Source organism: Neolamprologus brichardi, chromosome 11, assembly GCF_056152115.1.
Source record: "Neolamprologus brichardi isolate AB-2024 chromosome 11, ASM5615211v1, whole genome shotgun sequence".
Taxonomy (NCBI): Eukaryota; Metazoa; Chordata; class Actinopteri; order Cichliformes; family Cichlidae; genus Neolamprologus; species Neolamprologus brichardi.
Window position 1 is genome coordinate 15076083 of NC_142114.1, and position 19673 is coordinate 15095755.

Consider the following 19673-nt stretch of genomic DNA (forward strand, 5'->3'; position numbering starts at 1 on the left):
TTTAACACTGGCTCTTCACTGGATAAACAGAATGAACCACAGAAATGACAAAGCTGTAGACAACATCCTGTAAAATGGTTTTTAATTTACTTTTTTTTTTTAAACTCTTCTTCTCCTCTGAGATGACAGGTTAAGAAATGGCATCACACTCCCCCCTGTTGGTCTGTATGTGGGCTGATATGTCATTATGCAGGTATCTGTTGGCCTCTGTGGGAAGGGCAGGATGCGCAGTACAAACTTAGCAATGGGTCCCCGTATTCAAGAGCTCCAACTGTGGATTCTCAAGGATCTAGTACCAAAAACTTGTAGACGTATAAAGACAAAAACAATTTTAAGAGAACTCAATTTTAAGTGGCAGACTAAATTTCCACCGTTCATCATGTGGGTTTTCCCCTCATGTTTTGGCCTTTTTACTTTAGCATTGGGAAAGTCTCTTCTCCCCCAGCACGATGACACATTTATCAGATAACAGCAAAAAAACAAAACAAAACAACAATCATCATGTTAAAGTACAGTATTTCAAAAAAGTTTCTTCTTTACTTTTGACTCCCAGGAACAGAACTCCAAGGTGTCACTGCCACAACAATCCCAATGAAAAGTACCCAGCCTGCCCTTTGACCTTTAGATTTCACCATATGTCTGTGGATTTAAAAGATTTCTAACAAAAGGATCCTGGCTAGAAATGTTCTGACTGCAGGATGTTTCTCAGCATCTTCAGATGCTTTAGAGGGTGGAGTGGACAGATCTGCCAAGCATTCGTATCCTTCATGACTTCATTCTGATTCAGCAGCAGTTCCAGCTTCTTGCGGATTGCTGCCTCAGGTCTGGACACTACAGCTTCCCACACCTTTTTTTCTTTTTTGGTTGATCAAATTACAAAAGAAAATGTCACGTTCCTGTTAATTTGCCTGTGTGTTGTTTTTTCTTCCTCTAAAAGAAATAACATTGCTGAAGGGTTTTCTGTAAAGTATTTCTCTTTGCGGCATGCATTTGACCTTCTGTAAGATCACACGGCTACTGCAGAGAGGGCCTCCATGCAGCATGATGCTGCCACCACCAGGCTTCATGGAGAGGGATGATGGTGCGTTTCTGGTGCCGATTTGTGCTACGTTTATACAAAACATTAAATCTGGTATGACATCCTTTTGATTGGTGGTAGAGGGAGGGAAAGAAAAACCTAACTACATCCACTGCGGCACAATACGGTAAGAAAAAATATAATGTAAGAAGACCCCAGGGATATTTTCTAAGCACAGTAAGGGACATCATAATCAATAACCATGGTACCACTCGTACCAGGGAGAGAAGGGGTGCATCTCAATAGGCTGGAGTAGCTCAGTCTCTTTATCTTCAAGCCATGATTTAAAGTTATGCTACCCCTACCAAATATTTCTTCTATTTCTTGTGTGTGTGTGTGTGTGTGTGTGTGTGTGTGTGTGTGTGTGTGTGTGTGTGTGTGTGTGTGTGTGTGTGTGTGTGTGTGTAGAAGATATGGAGATAAAGCTACTTCAAACAGGCATACAGTTATAACTTGTGCTATACAAATGAGTTACACTTGAGTTGGTCATATTGAGATGCAGCCATGAGGTCAGTGAGACTAAACGAGTATCTCCTATCAGACAGGCTGAACTGGACTACCCACAGATAAGAACCGCACAACCGGAGTGAGTGAGGGATCTGTTCTGTTTTTCTTTTCGTTTTTTCCCCTCAAAAAAAACAAACAAACAAAAAAAAAAACATAAAATAAAAATGCAGGGTGATGTAAAGGAATAAAATAAAGGAAAAAAAACACTGCATTTAATTTAGACCAACATTGAGAGTCCAATGTATCACAAACATATTTACAACCTCCAAAGAATAAAAGTAAAAACACTTCTATTGATGTCCCAATGCCCTTAGCCCCACCCAGCCCACACACACACATTGTTCCTCTTTAGCCCACCCACGTTTTTGATTCAAAATAAAAATTGTATGTGAAAGTGTTATGAAAATATAGGTTAGCCCAACATGGTTGTGTCATGGACTCCACTCTCCTCCTCCCGTTCTTCTTTCTCCTCGTCGTCTCTTTTTTTTTTTCTTCAGTAAGGGTGTTGGGTGTTGCTGTTCTGTCCCACTAGCCTGTCCCAACCCTAACCCCCTCCCTGACCCCGGGGCGTGGCATTGAGTCACAGGAAGGCCGTTAAGGTCACAGCTCGTCGCGGTCTCGGCTGAGGATGGTGTAGCGTGTCTCGCTGGGTGCCAGCTTCTGGAACGAGCTCTCTGGAGGACTGCTGGCTGCTTCTCCGCCCGTCTCCTCCTGAGAGAAGAAATCGAATTTGAAACAAATGGTCAAATTTTGCCTGAACACCCCCCCCCCCCCCCGAAGAAAAGCGACTCTACTGCCTCCAGTGACTAACCTGTCCAGGCGTGCTGTCCGTGGGGTCGGGCCCGTGGTGGAACTCTCGGTGAAGTTTACCGGAGTGAAGGTCCAAAACAAACTGTTTCAGTTTGCCAGGGACACTGAAAAAAACAGAAACACATGTTGGACATCAATCATCTTTTATCCAATTTGAGGTTTGTACGAGTTGTTCCTAAAAAAAAAAAAAAAAAAAAAAAAAAATCCCTAATACAGCTGAAACAAACCCCACTTATTTAGGAGGCTTGTTACCATAACCATCAAGGGTTACTCCAAAAGGACTTTCCGGGGGTAAAGGGCTAAAGAGTGAAAGGAAAAATTTAATACGGTGGATCATTTATGCATTCCAACACACAATGTCCGACAATGGAAAAAGAACTGCTTCAACTACAGCGCTGATCAGAATTAGACGTTAATATGAGACACAGCAGCAGCAGAGGACACCAGTCCCTGCAGACATGTCATCAAGCAGCATTAATCCATATCTACGTTGCCCTGTAAAGTCTCCCTATTAACGACAGGTCATGAGCTGCTGTCATGTCACACAGGCAGCGCTGGTCCCGAGTCACCAGTAACCCAGTGTGCACACGCACATATATGTATGTGTGTGTTTATATATATATATATATATATATATATATATATATATATATATATATAAATAAATGTACACTGTGCTAATGCAATTACAAGCCGTGTGCCACATGTAGTGGTGATCTGATGTAATTAGGCTGTGGAGGGCTAGTCAGTCCTCGGGGCTTCTGTCTATCTGATCAGACTCTGATTGGGGACGGAGTGGGGGTGCATAATGGTGGGGGCACAATAAATAAGATTAAATTAGATTAGACTGGATTAGTTTAGCACTTATTGCACGTGCCAAATCATGTCACATTAGCTCCAGTGTCCTGGCCCATTCATAAAGGACAGATTTGAGGAGGTGTGACATTTCTCTGGTGTCGAGCAGACAGAGGATTATTGTGTGTGTGTGTGTGTGTGTGTGTGTGTAACAAAATTTGTCTTATGAAGAGAAGGTCTCATTATGAAATTAACATTATAACAATACAGGTAAATTTTATACAATTTAGCTGATCAGTATCCAACAGTAATTCCTCAAAACATCCAAAAGAATGCTGGTTATGAAACTGATTGAACACGAGAATGATTCAATTGTAAATTACAAAGTAAAGTCCAGTCGTGGACAGGTTTCATTTGTAGCTGGCCCTTTGCTTTTTCTTTCTTTCTTTTGTTATTATTATATGAAACAATAATGAACCTATATTCCTGTTTGTTAAATCTTGGATATACTTGAACAAAGATGAGGTGATATCACAAACCAAATTAATTTATTAAAATTAAGACAGTTTTCTTATTTATCTATTTAAAACAAGATTGCCTCATATGGGAAAAGTAACGTCGTACTTACTTGAGGTCTTTAAAGTCGGGGAAGACATACATGTGTCTGAATGAGTCTATGGCGATAACGGGACAGTCAGCTGGCGTTTTTTGGATATGGAGCAGAGGATGGCGGAACTTATCGCAGTCCGCATGAAGGAAGTTTATTGACCCTGGGGGAAGAAAAACCAATAATACCACTTATTGTGAAAAATCTAGGAGGGAAGGAATTTACTGACTTGTTGCAATGAATGCACCCTGTTGCAGGACCACGCTCAAATTCAGCAAGCTCTTTAGAAAGAGCCTTTCTTTCACAAATGGTTTTATAAACCTGAGGCAATGGAACTGGCCCGATTCTTGTCAATGCAGTATAAAAAGAAAAATGACGTCCTTGACAGATACAAAGTGCACACACTCACCTTTCTCACTGATGAGCTGGCGAGCCACTTCATGCTGGAACTTCTCTAAGCTCTCTGTGTCTTCTTTAAGATGGAACAAGATGAGGAAAGGGATTCCTTCTTCAGTCAGCTCCTGGAAAACACACACAGTCAAAAACAGAAGGAGTCAGAACCTTTTAAGGCCTCAGCAGTTCCACACAGACTCCACAACAACCCTCCTGTTTTTTTAATGTAAATATATACACGTACATCTAGAAGATAAAAACTAAGCAAAAGCAGGTAACAAACCTCTCCATTTTCAAAGGTGATCTCCCTAACCAGAGGCACACACTTGTCCTGGGCCCAGGCGTAGGTCAGGTCAAAGTTGGTGAGGGAGCCGAGGTAAACCATGTCAGGAATGCCCTCGCCCATAGGTTTGTAGACCACATTGTCTCCACTGAAGCGCTCGGACCTAGACACCTCACTACAACAGTCAATTTAAGGATATAAACATGAAAAGAAGAATAACGCTGAAACCGTGGACCATCGGTGGATCTAGTTGGTGTCTGTGTCTCACCCGAAAGCGGCCAAGAATGTGCAGTCATCTCGAAGGATGTTGGCAACTTTCTGAAATGTTCGATAGTTGTCAGAGTCCTTGTTTTCAAAGAAACCAACGATGTTTCTCTTGCTCCTCTGTTAACCCCCCCCCAAAAAAAGTGTTAAAAATGAATATAATTTAATTATACAAAGGGGAAACTTGCACATTAACAGAAACTGCCACCTACATCCACAGAATTAATCTCCTCCACTGAGGGCAGCTCTTTCACTGGGTCGACCTGCTGCTGGCGGATGAAGTCAGCGATGGCCGTCACTGACCTCTGACCCCTGTACTCCCTCTTCATCATCATCCCATTGCGGAACAGCTTCAGTGTTGGATACTTGGTGATGCGGTAGCGCTGAGCTATGTCCGCTGCGCTCAGGCAGAGGGGGAGAGGAAGTTAAGCAAAGAAAGAAATCAATTGATGAAGAGTGAGAAGAAGAGTAAAAACACATGGGGATGGGTGGATGGGGAGCGGCGCGGCGACGGAGACAGCAGTTAAACCTCAGTCTGAAAACACTGCCTTCAGTCAGCTCTGAGCTCTGATCTCCCACATGAAAGCAGCCCCCCCACCAAGAGTAAATATTCTCTCTGCACACAGTGTGTGTGTGTGTGTGTGTGTGTGTGTGTGGCAGGTGTCAATCTCCCAGCAGGCGGTCTCTAAGCCTTCGGTCTTCACAGGAAGCAGCAGTTTTGTCATTAGCCTTCAAACAGTTTGCAGGTCATCAATAATTCCCTTTAATTTGCTTTATCTCAAAAGGCTGAGGCCGGTGGTTTATGTGGCTGTGCTTTGGTGTGTCGGGCATCTATGTGTACATATGTGCATCAAGTATAGTAGAAGTATAAGAGCGCGCGTGTGAGTGTGTGTGTGCCTTTTTGTTTCCTGTATACAGAATGATGCCGTTAAGAGTTTGAGGTATTAGATCACCAAAAACACGAACCAGTTGGCTCCATTTTCATAATACAGGTACAAACAAATCATCAGCAAATGTCAGTGTCAGAAAGGAAAATTATAAGTATTACTCACAATGCTGGTCACAGTCGACGCGAGCAAACACCACCTGCTTTGTATCAGGGAACTCCTCCCTCACTATGTTAGATGCCTCCTCAAAAATTGGATGGAGCATTTGACTGAATCTACACCTGTGGGATGATCAGGAAAGTGTTTTCTTTATTCCCACTTTAACTGTAGGAATTTCCTACATTACAACAGAAAGGCAGTGCATAAAAATCCTTTAAAAATGAATAAGGTAATTGTGGAACTTTAGCAAAACACTGGCATTATAATGAGGTGGTCCAATGACACAGAGAGAAACAACACACTTACCAGTCTGCGTAAAAATTCACTAATGCCACCCCAGCATTATCTGCAAGGAAACACAAACAGGGAAGAAATGTAAGCCTCTATGTATTACTTGCTCTAATGAAAGTATGTGCAGCTAGTAAAATTAATTAAGGAACCAAATTAAACGTGAACCCTGTCATTTTTCTGTGACTGATGGAAGAAAACAAAACAAGAAAGCAGTTAGAGAACAATTTAGCCACAGGAAAATGAAATGCTGCTTAATGAAAAGTGGATGAGCCGAGGAATATCAAACAACGCCCATAACAGTGGCGAGCTGCTTATTTCCAGGTCATCTGAGTATTGTAACAAACACATCTAGAGATTTTGGGAAAGACGTGACTGTGCGACACTACAAACCGTGTTGACAGTAAGATGACACAAAAAACAAAACACAGATTTAAGATGCAAAACCAACAATCAAGATCTTCCTTTGCTACCAATTTAATAAATAAAGAAATATACTTATTTACTTTATTGTTGATACTTAAATGACCAGAGACTGTTTGAACTTGTGTAGATTTGAGGATGTTATCATCATTCTCTAAAATATTTTCCCTTTTATATAATGTTTGCTTTAGGACAAATGTGAAGAATAAAGCGTGACGTCTTACTTAGGACGTCGTCAATGTTGTTTGAGTCCAGGCTGACGATTTCTGCCTGTCCGGGAGTAGAGAGGCCCATCACCTACAGACACACATGGAAGGGACGGATTAGCAGTTACAACTTAAAACACACATGCCGAGTAAGACCGCCACATCTCCATCTGTGTGTTATGACTAGGGAAGGACATAGATCAGATTTTATTGATGTGATAGCTCAGTTTGCATACTGATCAATTATCTGCATGGAAAATAAGCAGAAAAAAGGCTATGAAGTGACTTATGTGTGCAAAAGATCTACAACCACATCAATACAGCTTATGATAACATGTGATTTAAAACAAAAAAATTAAATAAAATAAAAACCACAATGATAACTTTGGAGCTGTTTTCTGTGATCTGGAAGCACAACTGGAATTGATTTTCAATTCTCATCCTTAATAAGGATGAGTTGAACACTCCTTCCTTAAAACGTAGCACACCACGGTGCTGCTTCACACAATTTTACACCTGAACAGGTTAAATTTAGGGCCACACACAGAAAACGTGGATCGTTTTGGAGAGCAGTTGAGCCGAGCCAATCAGCTAAAATGTACTTTTGGCTCATGGCTGCCAAAGCAAATACGTGTGGCACCATGTTGTTAAGTTCCCAGATGACTAAGCGACAGTGTTTTTTTTTATGACCCTGTAGTTGGAGAATTCACAGTAGGGTGTAATGTGTCCATTTGAAAATGAAGGGATGATTGTGGATTTCAGAACTAAGACTAGAACCATCTCTCCTGTGGCGATAAATGATCAAAACTAATCAGCTTAAATATCTTCTTACAATAAAACACGAAAACAAAACAGAGGGGAAGATCAGAGTCAGAATCAGTTTCATTGACCAATTATGTGCAGACGCACAAGGAACTGAGCGCTGGTTACTTCTCTGCTCTCAATGTGCGTAACACAATTGCAATAAAATTGCAGGTATGACCTTGAATGACTTTCCATCTGGCTCCAGATGCGATATGCCAACATGTGGGATAAAAATTAAAAACTCATCTCTCCCAGGTCTCTCTCTCGCCTAGTGTTGGATTTTTAAATCTTTGTGGCATTTTAATGTTGTCTTTATTGTTTATTAATAACTGTGTGTTTGGTGATTTCTGCTGACTGCACAACAAATTGTCTCCAGGAAGTAAAGATAAAAGTAGAGCTTCATGACAGTGGATCCTTTACCAAAAACTTTCCCAGTGTGCCCCAAGAAAACTGAGAGTGAGTGTCATCTTTCCATTGTTTCTTGTTCCTGGGACTGCCCAGGATTCTTCCCTGCAATTCCTGGTACTGAGCTAAATATACAGTGCACACTCCCACCGTTGCCCTGCTTTGTTTGCAGAGCTCTCAAGATTTTTCCACATATGAAATCTGGAAAATGTCGGGTGAATTATGTGAGGATATCATCTGGAGTTGCCCATTCTCACAGGTAGCACATAATATGTACTTCATGTAATTCTCGTCCTTTTTACAGGAAATTTTTCTCCACTCAGTTTATGCTTGTGAGCTGCCCGGAGTAAAGCGCAGAAGACACATTACGACCACTCGTTAGCTGTGAATTACCTGGATTATCATTCTTGGCACAAATCAGCGCAACCAGACATCGCAGAGAGCGTGCACTGGGGAGATCACATGCGTCGCTGTTGTGTAATGTCTAGGAAAATGGGAGGTATCAAGTGCAAGCTTCAAAGTGGCCTTGGATTTCTGAGTAAAATATTTATTTTCCCAGAATTTTTTTGTTAATTCACTAAGGGTACATGGAACACAGTATACAGGAAAAGCACTATTTTTCTTTTTTGTCCACACTGTCCAAAATGCACTAATGGTGGAATGTAGACATAATAAAGATCTTTGAACATTGAACCATTACACTGAGATGGGTTTTTATTGTGTTTATTTATTTTATACGAGTCGCTTCCAAGATTAAGCCTCAAAACACTCAGCCTTTTTAGTTTTTTTTTTTTAATTTATTTATTTTATTTTCATGGTTCAAAGGTGTAAAAATAAGTGTCATAACTTTCTTTCTTTGCCTTAAGCCCTCAAAATATTAGCCAATTCTTAATGTTTTATTTATCACTCAAAGGTGTTCATTGCAAACAATTATTTTGTACATTTTTGTACAAACATCCTTTTGTCGTCAAATATTTGACAACGCTTAGAAGAAAACACGGGTTGGAACTGCAGCATGTGCATAACCGGATTACAGCGACATTCCAGGTCTCACCTTCTGCAGGGTGCAGAAGAGGTGAGACCAGGTTTCTGAGATACAAGTACAATCGAGGTTTCCTATTCACACCCTGCGGGTTTCTAGATTACTTTGTGATAAATGTCAAAGCATTTAAAATGTACAGGAGCACTGACACATGGGGAATTTTACTTGGCGAGAGGAACTACAAACACACAGATGCAAATATAAACTAAACTGTAGCTAGAATAAACTGTTACTAAATTAGCCTACTTTTAATCATGCAAATGTCACGACAGAAGACAAAACTTCTTTTACCAACTTATTTCATCAAGGCTATCAGATATTACTCGTGGATCTCCATGCCAGAGCCACTGTAGTCAAAACGTAACATTACAACACACCATCTAGTTATCTGTTGTTATCTTTGCTGACTTAAGATCCTCTTTAAACAGGATACGTGAAGGTCGGCCAGTTCTGAGGAAGTCGACAAACTTGTAAAGAGTGACACAGCTCAAGTGGCCTTAACGTTTGCTCGCACACAAGCCGTCACTGCCTTTTACTTTAAATAAATAATGATTAAAGAAACAAAACAAACAAAAAAATCCTACAAAATTAGGGCCGCAAACAACCAATTTCTTCTATCATTAAATCACATGTTCATCAGGCCTAAATGAAAAAAAATGCTAACACAATATAATTTTAATTTGATAATTTTAAGTAAGGAAACAATTTCTCACATTTGAGAAGTTGTGACGTGCAATTTTTCAGTGTTTAACCTATTTTTGTTAATCGGCCCTTATTTATCACAGCAATTCCACACACAGAGGCAGGCAGATCAGGTGAGGTACCATCCCTTCACAGACACCATCCATCTTGGTTCATATGTGTTAATTAAATTGATTTTAAACTACTTTAAAAAACTGTGGATCCGGGGATGTAAATGTGGCACTGGTCCCAGTTTTTTTGGGGGAGTCGGCCTTGGATGTTTAGCCATGTCTCAAATAATATTAAGCTAAATACACCTCATGGACAAAAGTGCTGGGCCATACCTCTTAATCAGTCCCATTGCCACAGGTTTATAAAACTCAAGTGCCTAGTCATGCACACTTCCTTTAAACATTTGATAAGAGTGGGTTGTTCTAAAGAGATCACTGAAATTTCTTCCCTCCTGGAAATTCCAAGATCAATTGTAAATGGTATTATTTCAAAGTGAAAGTGCTTATGAACCAAAGAAACTCAGCTACAACATTGTGCCAAGCTCCAGAGCAATGTCACAGAGTGTGCAAAAGTCACCAGTGTTTTGCTGAATCACTAACTGAGAGCTCCAGACATCTTCTGGCATCATCATCAGCACAGAAACTAAGCACTGTGAGCTTCATGGTACAGGTTTCCATAGCCAAACAGCTCCTGTAGGCTTAATATGATGTGGCCCAGTACATTTTGTATAAGTGACACAAGTGTTAATGATGTTGACATTTCCTCAACAGGGTCAATAAACTTTCTTCACGCGGACTAAAGTAAGTTCCGCCATCCTCTGCTCAGTATCCAGAAAACTCCAGCTGACTGTCCCGTCATGGCTCATTCAGACACATTTATGTCTTCCCTGACTTCAAAGACCTCACGCTTTCATTTAAGCTGACCTTGCTTTAAACTGATAAATGTCAAAACTGTATCTTCATGTCAGTAATTTACTTTGTGACATCATTATGTCATCATCTTTGTTGAAATATATTCCAGATTGAAAAAAATAATAATAAAAAATACAGGTTCGTTTTTGACTTTCTTGTGTATGTAACTAGTTTTCCATTACCTATGGCCCACCTCCCTTCCGCCTCCCAAAAGAAATCACTCACTATTAACACCAATTTCCTTATATTGTATGGAGTTCTACTTAATTATGTTCATTTACCCAATATTTAGCTATATGTCTGGATCATACAACTCGGCACCTCATCCGTTTGGTCTCCATCTATCTATTGCTTATGTGTAACTAAGCTTTCATGCTACCCAGCTGTTTTCCTTTTTAATTCAAATTGTAATATTTTTATTTATTTGAAATTAGCACAATGAATCCTTTTGTTGACCAATTAATCATCAAAAATGGTAACGACTGCCTCAAAGAAGGCACCTCACCAGATTGATATTAGATATCACGGTGGTCTGAAGCTCGCACACAAGTTTTAAGTTTTCACTTCAGGGCACACTGCTCTCTGGCTAGTTCCGGGTTGTCAGCCAATGAGAATGAGCCACAACAGAGGAATTCACCAACCGGCGAGCTTCATTCAGAGACACATACAGAAACACGAAGAGTCCCACATTAACTTCAGCATCAATACAGGAGCAAACATTAAAGAAGGTCAAACGCAGCAAACCTTCATAAATCTCTTAAATTAACAATGCTAGCAGCTAGCAGTTATCTAACTACTGTCAATGTGTAGTAGCGCCTAATGCTAGCTTGATGCACTCCTACACCTTAACAAAGTTACCTGCACTCAAACTCTAGCTTTTAACTACTATAGCTACTGCAACTCAAACACATACTGTAAATTACAGCTAGTTCTAACAGTGATGTTCAACACTACCGGCTACACTGCAGCCGGATAACTTGACTAGTTTTGAGGGTTGCAGGAGGAAACACAGCCAGAAGGCCTCCTCTGTGAACCTGCTAAACATCTGCAACACTAACAGCGTACATACTGGTCAACTCAGTCACTTCATAAGCCACGTCCCATACCAGCAGAGGCTCGTCGCTTAGCTAGCAGCTAACTAACCAGCGGCAATTACTTAGCTAAGCTTAGCTATGGAAGCTACCAACAACCTGCGGTTACAGTGCACAGTCCACGGCTTTCATATGAATACATACCAGCAGTACAGCCGTGACAAAGCGGACATCCACAGAGGGAGGTAGTGCTAACAGTTTCATTGTATGGTGCATTTATTGGAGGTGATGGTGTTAAGTCTTCCCAGTCTGTCTCGACGCCGCTCTTCTCACTGCAGCAGGAAGCCGACGGCGAACCAATCTCACGGTGACCACGGAAGCGTGAGCGACACTTCCTGGTAGTTACTAGGCTTTGTGGATACTGTAGTTTTTCTGGTACCTTCAAGCGGCTCAATTGAATGAAGAGAAAACTCAAATTATGGCGAGTTGTTGTTTTACGATACTAACGGGAGTTGTAGTATTTTGTCAACACAGACAGTGGCGATTCAACGGGACGTCTTGGAAGAAAACTTTTCAAAGATTTTCATCCTCACCGAAAGAAAACCAAACGGTAAATATGACGACGACGAAGAGGAGTGGAGGGAGCACTTTGTTAAAATGCTATGGCACGAGTGTTTTACTGAGCGGATCCATTGTCAAACACCGTTTTTTTCTCTGGACTTTTTCAGTGCGATTATGAATAACTGATTTCTCTGAACACGATGGAGTTGCATCATTATGCTTGAGTTTTTTGCAATACTCCTTTGTTCACCGTCTAGCTATGCGTTTTATGTTTTCCAGCTAAAACAAACTTGGTTGCACAAATCTTTTTTTTTAATATTTAGATACCTACTTTGATTCACAACTATCTAAAACCTCTGCAAATGTTCTCCATAAAGAACAAGAAGGAGGAAATTGATGGTTAATTGCTGGTTTTTAAATCACTGTTTAACAACTCAGAGCTATAACTATTATAAACAATCTGTTACTCTGAGACATGTCTCCCCTGCCTGTAATCAGTACAGTGTTATGCTGGCAGTTATTTGTTTGAACAGGTGGGCTGATCTCAGTATGTGAGCGAGCCTCTTTCTCTGCCCTGGCAGGAGTCAGGATCAGGGCAGGTAGGGGACCTGGATGCACATTCACACCCACTGAGGATGCTCTGAACTGGGAAACATCTGCTGAAGTGTCCACCTTAACGCAGATATGGTAAGACTCCGGTGCACTGAGTGCGTTTAACCAGGTCTAATTTGATGTATAAATCCCTGAAGTTTATTTTTCTATTGGTAATGTCTTTAGTGTCTCAGCTGAACTCCTGGTCTTTAAATCTCTCTCTAGAGTCAAGACTGTGTGTAACAAAGCTAATTGTGTGTGTGTATGTGTGTGTGTGTGTGTGTGTGTGTGTGTGTGTGTGTGTGTGTGTGTGTGTGTGTGTGTGCATGCGCGCGTGCAGCAGCAACCTAATTGTTAAGGAGATTAAGCTGGAATGTTGAATTGAATCCCAGCATTAATATTTTATGGGCTAAAGCTGTCCATAGGGGGCTCACAGTGTGCGAGCAACTCACAGATGGAGTGGGGAGGATTTCTCAGTGATAAAGAGAGGGAGGAGCTCCATATCCTTTGGGTGTTAGTGCACATTTTATGTATATATATATATGTAGTTATGAGGTATGAAAAATCTTTTGATAAACTGTCTTTACTGTGTTTGCCCATAGATGACTAATAATGTGAATTAAAGTTGGATCAAAGTTTTGAAGAGCAAACAACCTTTACTGTTATTTTAATTTAGCAAGAATATTATATGTTATTTATATAAAATTACTCATTGAGTAGAGGTAATGATGTAAAAGTTGAATATTGGTCAATTAACTAAATACTACTGAACAGAAGGACATAGGAAAAATAAATATATATAAATAATTTGGGTGTTGCAACTACTTATTTTTGTGAAAAACGTTGCTATTGAACTTTAATTATGTTTTGCATACAGTCACAAAAAAGAAAGTATACCCTCTTTCATTTCTAGAGTTGTACATATCAGAACATAAAAAAAATCATAATTAACACCAGATATGTTAAACTGTCATTATTTATTTAACAAAAACTAAGCCAAAAAGCAGAATTTGTGTGTGGAGAAGTAAGTACACAGTAAGTAAAGTATTGTTTCCATAGAAGTTAAGAGGTTGATTAGCATCCAGGTGCTGCTAATCAAATGCACTTGTTTTACTGATCATCAGTAATGGTGAGCACCTTTATAAAAGCAGATGTTTTGGCGGCTTGCTGGGAAGGCTTATAAAGCCACTTCGAAATATTTTCAAGTTCCTCATTCTACCATGAGGAAGATTATTTACAAGTGGAAAGCATTCAAGGCAGTTGCCAATCTTTCCAGGATTGGACATCCCAGGAAATTCACCCAAGGTCAGACTGTGCAATGCTCAATGAAACTGCAAAAGACCCAAGAGGTGCATCTGAGAATCTCCAGGCCTCAGTTTGCATGTTAAATGTTAACGTTCATGACAGAAAGACTGAAGAAAAAACTGAGCTACTACACAGCTTAGGTTTACAAAGCTGCATCTGAACAGACCACAAGACTTCTGGAACGATGTGCTTGACATACAGCAAGACCAAAATGGAGATGTTTGACCATAATGTACAATGAAAACCAAATACAGCACATCAGCACAAACACCTCATACCAACTGTCAAGCTCGGTGGTGAAAAGGTGATGATTTGGTTTTGTTTTGCAGCCACAGGACCTGGGGACTTTGCACTCATTAAGTTGACCATGAACTCCTCTGTATATAGGCCATCCTTTTGACAAAACTGGGTCATGCAACAGAAAATTAATCCCAATCACACCGAATCTACAACAGAATGACTGAAAAGAAAAAAAATGAGGTGTTGCTATAACCAAGTTTAAGTCCAGGCCTCAGCCTGATTCAAATGCTGTGATGAGATATTAAATGAGCTGTACATAAACAAATGCCTACAAACCTCAATGAACTGAAGCAACACTGTAAGGAAGAGTAGGTCAAAATTCCTCAACAACGATGTGAGAGACTGATGAAGTCACACAGAAAATGACTGCGTCAGGTTGGTTTTAACGGTGGTTCAGTAAGCTATTGAATAACTGTGTGTACTTCACACATTGCTTCTGTGTTTTGGCTTAGTTTTTGTTAAATAATGTCATGGTGTCATGTGCTGTTGTTCATCTCAGCTTGTTGTGATGTTGTGAGGCATGGAAAATAAGGGTACGAGATGACTAATAACATACAGCGTGTCAGGGTGTTTCCAGGCTCAAAATGGGACTGCTCCACATTGTCTTAACAGAAGTCTGCATTTCTTAAAAGTATATATATGTATATATATAGCTTTGTAAATGATCTCACCGTTTTTTCCGCTTTTTTTTTTTTAAAGAAAAAAAGGTTCAATCTCAAGTATTTTATAACAGTTCTGGTGAATGTCCTTTGGTGGAAAGGCCTAACCCTCATTTTCTGGGTGCCAAAATTTTTTACATGCAGGGAAACCCCAGTGAACATGTTAACCCTTTTCAGCGTCCTCGTCTGACAATGTAATTTGTCGTCACACTAGCTGCAGAGTAATGCAGCACCCTCTCACACCGATCTGATTTCATCTGTCCATCTGCTTTCTGTTTCGCCCTCGCCTCCCTTTTCTGCTTTCTCCATCTTTTTTCCATTTCGCATTGCTCCCATTGATTTTTTTGTTTGTTTTTCCAGCTGATTATGTCCCTCTACTCTGATTCGCCGGTGGGCACACTGCTCTCTGCACTTTAATTGGACATTTAATTAGATCACAGTTTTAGTCCAATTAGACTCAGAGGTGTGGGGAAAAGAGGATGGAGGGGAGAAGAGGAAAAAGTCCCCAAGCTGGTGTCTCTGCCCCCCCCTACACTGCCTTCTCATTCTCTCCTCTGTCTTTTTTCTTCATCTCTCTATTTCTGTCTGCCTTGCTGTCTCTCTGCCCTCCCTCCTGAGGGTGGCTCATTAGTGATATAATGGGATGACACAAAACACACAGCTCCTCTAACTCTCAGAGTGTCTCAAGCAGTGGCTGAACTACACAGACAAGATTATGGGGACTCTGCTGGCAGTGTTAGAGAACTTGTCTGGTTTTTTTTGTTGTTGTTATTGTTGTTGTTTCGTCCCTCCTTCTTCTTCTCTTTGTAGCTAAAAAGAGGCTAAGTGAAAATGTTGACAGTCTGCCACTCAAGACAGAATTGATCAGCCCACAAATGTGCACACACACACACAGAGAAACACAACAAACCAATCACAAGCTGGGCAGAACCCTATCGACTCACTAGCAGCAGTCAAATTTAGGGCTGCACCAGTTCCCGCCCTCTTTCTCCCCCTTTTGTTGTCGTAGTCTTTGCACGGAGCATAACAAGACTGTTTCCCAGTGGATGAAAACACATGGGCGAATGTAAACACGCACAAAAATACACCCTGATGTATGCAGATATGCACGCACTTAGGCTCAGGTGTAAGTTCTCAGAGGGCACAAGCCAATCTCTGTGTCCCTTAAGCAGTTGTGCGCGCACACACACACACACACACACATACACACACACACACACACACACACACACACACACACACACATTCTGTGCTTTCTGAGTATCTCAGGAGGAAGATAGAGAGCCAGGCTCTAATGTGCCTCTGCCCACACACACGCCTTTCCATCCTACACTTCATATCTGCATCACTAATCTCTATACATATACCGTGTGTGTGTGTGTGTGTGTGTGTGTGTGTGTGTGGTGTGTGGTGTGTGTCTGAGTGAACGGCAGTCAGGCAGGGGTGTTTTAGCCACAGGCGGTACTACCTGACCCCCATGGCTGTGAGATTGACAGCTGTGGTCCCACCTAATTGCATTACTCTCCCAGGTGATTGGCTCACACCCTAGGGGCTCATTTGTCAGGATGCACTGTGGTAATGATGTAAATTAGCAGATCTATGTGTCACTCAGCCTGCTTCCCTCCTGCTGATTGGCCCCGCTGTGCCCAAGGGCTCGGCCCCCAGCTGAGGGAGCCAGCTCATTGGTCCTTAGGGAAACAGGAAGTCCCTGAGAAATAGGGCTTTACAGATTGGGGATCCTTAAGGGCTGATATTATCCTTCCTCCAACATCTATACCTGTCAGTCAAAAAAAATCGAGGAACCGACCCCTGAAGCTTCTATCTTCTATCAGATACATGCATGTAGGAACCCATAATAACCCCGTGATGGCTAAGAAGCTAAGGGCACTCTGCTCTAACTGTATAAACGGCAATAAAAATGTTTGCGTGTGTGCGTGCTCTAGAAATGAAATAAAGGCCACAGGCTCAGGCTCTGTCCCCCATTGCTAACCCAGCATGCCCTAGTCATGTCGCCTATCAAAAGCAGACACCTTCACAGTGACAGACAAGTAGAGAAGCACACACACACACTTTTTTACCTGTTTGTCTCAATGGCATCAATTGAAGCGTTACTTTCAGTGAGTGTGTGTCTGTCAGGAGGCAGCAGTGCGTATGTTTGCAGCACTCCTGTCGTGTTTCTGAAAGGTTTCGTCGGAGTGTCTAGATTCTTTGTTAAAATCTCTGCAGTTATATGAGGCAGAATATGAATAAAGACTAAATAATGTCAGCATCAGCATGAATCAATACTCATACAGATGCACAATCACTTGGTCTGGACCTCAGTCCATGATCAATGGTTTACTCTGAGTTATTGTCTTCATATTAACAAGCGGAGTGCTCCCTGAGGAACGCGTATGAATGGCTAAATGAGACCACTCCAAACCTCTCAACGGGACCTTGTGTTGTGTTTACACCCTCCTTTGTCTAGTTTCAGACGCTGCATTGCAAAAGCCTTTTTAGCCAAATTTGGATGCACGGTAGGTGTTTCCAAAACACTCAGGTCCTCATAAAACTCTAATTGCCCACTCTTGGTGATATGAATGTCCCTCGCATAGATTCAGATATTGACTCGTGTCCCTCATGTTGGTGTTTGGCCAAATTATAACTTTTGTTTATTTATTTATTTATTTTCCTGCATCTAATATTATTCATAAATCAATTCATATTTTAGTCTGACTGCTGGGGGCTTTCAAATAGACTTGAGAAGTGTAGAAAAGGATAAAAAGTAATGGACAGAAGGAAAGAAGTTTGGCTTGAGTGCACGACTTAAAGGAGGTCTTGTGATCATCTCTTTTTTTTGTATAAAAGAAATCATAATAATAAAATTGTATTACTTGTTTGTGCAGCTGTTTGTGCATGCATTAAGTTAAATATTTGCAGACTCTGTGAGTGTCTGAGTGAGCATTTCCATCTGCATTACTGACTGGGGTAATGACTTTAAATTAGAGACGTTTGTGGTTGATTTTGGTAAAGCTCGTGTAAAAATTCTCTCTCACGGAAAATCACTTCCCATGACATGGCACATGTGCCAAACACACACGCTGACACACTAACACACACCTTCAAGGTGCCGCTCCCCCACTACTACCACCACCACCCGCTTGATCTCACACATAACCTTACCTCGCAGTAAATGTTGTAACGAACTTCTATTAAGTCTCTGCCGCTACTTGGCAGTGCGTGAGAAAGCAGGAGCATGATGGGTAATTGCCGTGCTGCACGCAGTGTCTACGGGAGCTCTCTTTATGAGGTGACTAGGGGGAGGAAGAGGGGGAGGAGAAACGATGGATGGAAGACACCGCAGTGTTCCCTCACCTCCCCGACCAAAAGTTTAGAAGTGTTTCTAAAGCTGCGAATGCTTAACACTTATCAGTAACTCCCCTCTGCTGTATCGGCATGAAGTCTCTTTGAATGGTCAGTTTTGGGTAGCATCAGATCTGGGAGTTAATGAAAACGTCTCGGAGAAAACTCTGATTGTGGCATCAGTTTGTGCCTCCAGCATTTATGTGTTTAAGGGCAATAATTGATTTCTGTGCTGCGCTCCGCAGGGCTTGTCCCACATCTCCAAACTGAACACACAAACTCACACATGCATGCGCGCTCACACACACACACAGATATAAACACGGCAAGGCATGCTGCAGTATTAATGAGACATGAATAAGACATGAAGAGAGACCCCCCTCTTACACGCTCACACAGGGTCTCCCCCTCCCCAGCTGCTTCCTGTCTGCACGTTACCCAGCTTTCACTGCGCTCTGGTTAAGTGGGGCCAGGAAGAGATTTAACCCCCTCAGCAGGAGCACACACACACACACACACACACACACACACAAGCGCATACTTTCAATTGTGCACACTCGCAGTCCCTACTGCCAGCTCACATTAGCTCCCTGATTTTGTTATCGGCTGTACGCATTTTGCTGTACGATCGACTGCTTGTGGAGCTTCAGGTGTTTATTATCTGCCCGCAAGACGATCCGTGTGTAACATAGTAATAGCCTTCTGAATGGCTCAATCACTGTTTGCTTAGTATACAGAAAAACTGTGTCTATATTCTCTGATCTCGAGAAACGCAATTTTATTTAGAATATATTTATTTGTCACACAATATGATATCATACTGAACATGAGGCACTTAATTGTGAGTGTGTCCAGTAATGAGGGTGTGCTTTGAGTCAAGTGAATGCAAAGGAAACTGTCTAGACTCAGTTTAATGTCACTTTGTTAAACTGTGTGTGTGTATATGTGTTGCTGCAGCTCCAGTTGTGACCTTCCATCTGTTTGTGTTGCAGGCCTCAGCGACGTCCAGCCCGGGACCTGCCTCTCTGGGCTCGCAGGTTCATGCAGCAGCTGTCAACGGAGACAGAAGCGCTCTCCTCAAACTCATCACCGGTAAGCAGCACACCTGCAACTGGCCTCTAAATCTTAAGTTCATGAAGTCACACGAGTCATGGCATGTGGCATAAATTAGAAATGTGTAGTAAAAGAATATAAGAGGGCAAATATGAGGATGGAGGTTATGAGTGCTAAAACGCTTCCTTGTGACTCCCAGCAGCTCCAAATAAATTGATTTTTCTCTTTAAGTACAAGAATGATTTCTGTGGATTTTCACCAAAATCGTGGTCTCTA

At 41.4% G+C, this 19673-nt stretch overlaps 2 protein-coding genes across 2 annotated transcripts in view; one reads left to right on the plus strand and one right to left on the minus strand.

The window, feature by feature from the left end:
- Positions 1–1421: 1421 nt before the first annotated feature.
- Positions 1422–11948, minus strand: erp44 (endoplasmic reticulum protein 44). The gene is made up of 11 exons (XM_006801321.3): positions 11791–11948; positions 6719–6791; positions 6090–6129; positions 5790–5905; positions 4950–5134; positions 4742–4857; positions 4474–4648; positions 4207–4318; positions 3819–3960; positions 2397–2499; positions 1422–2296 (listed from the first exon to the last, which is right to left on the minus strand). Exons 1-11 carry the CDS (start codon positions 11860–11862, stop codon positions 2186–2188), a joined length of 1245 nt encoding a protein of 414 aa, XP_006801384.1. The 5' UTR covers positions 11863–11948; the 3' UTR covers positions 1422–2185.
- An 84-nt stretch (positions 11949–12032) lies between these two features.
- Positions 12033–19673, plus strand: part of invs (inversin) — a 33157-nt gene continuing 25516 nt past the window's right edge. Inside the window, exons 1-3 of the mRNA XM_006801320.2 lie at positions 12033–12196; positions 12729–12834; positions 19337–19436. Of these exons, the coding sequence (XP_006801383.1) occupies positions 12832–12834; positions 19337–19436 (103 nt within the window). The 5' untranslated portion in view covers positions 12033–12196; positions 12729–12831. The remainder of the gene's footprint in view (positions 12197–12728; positions 12835–19336; positions 19437–19673) is intronic.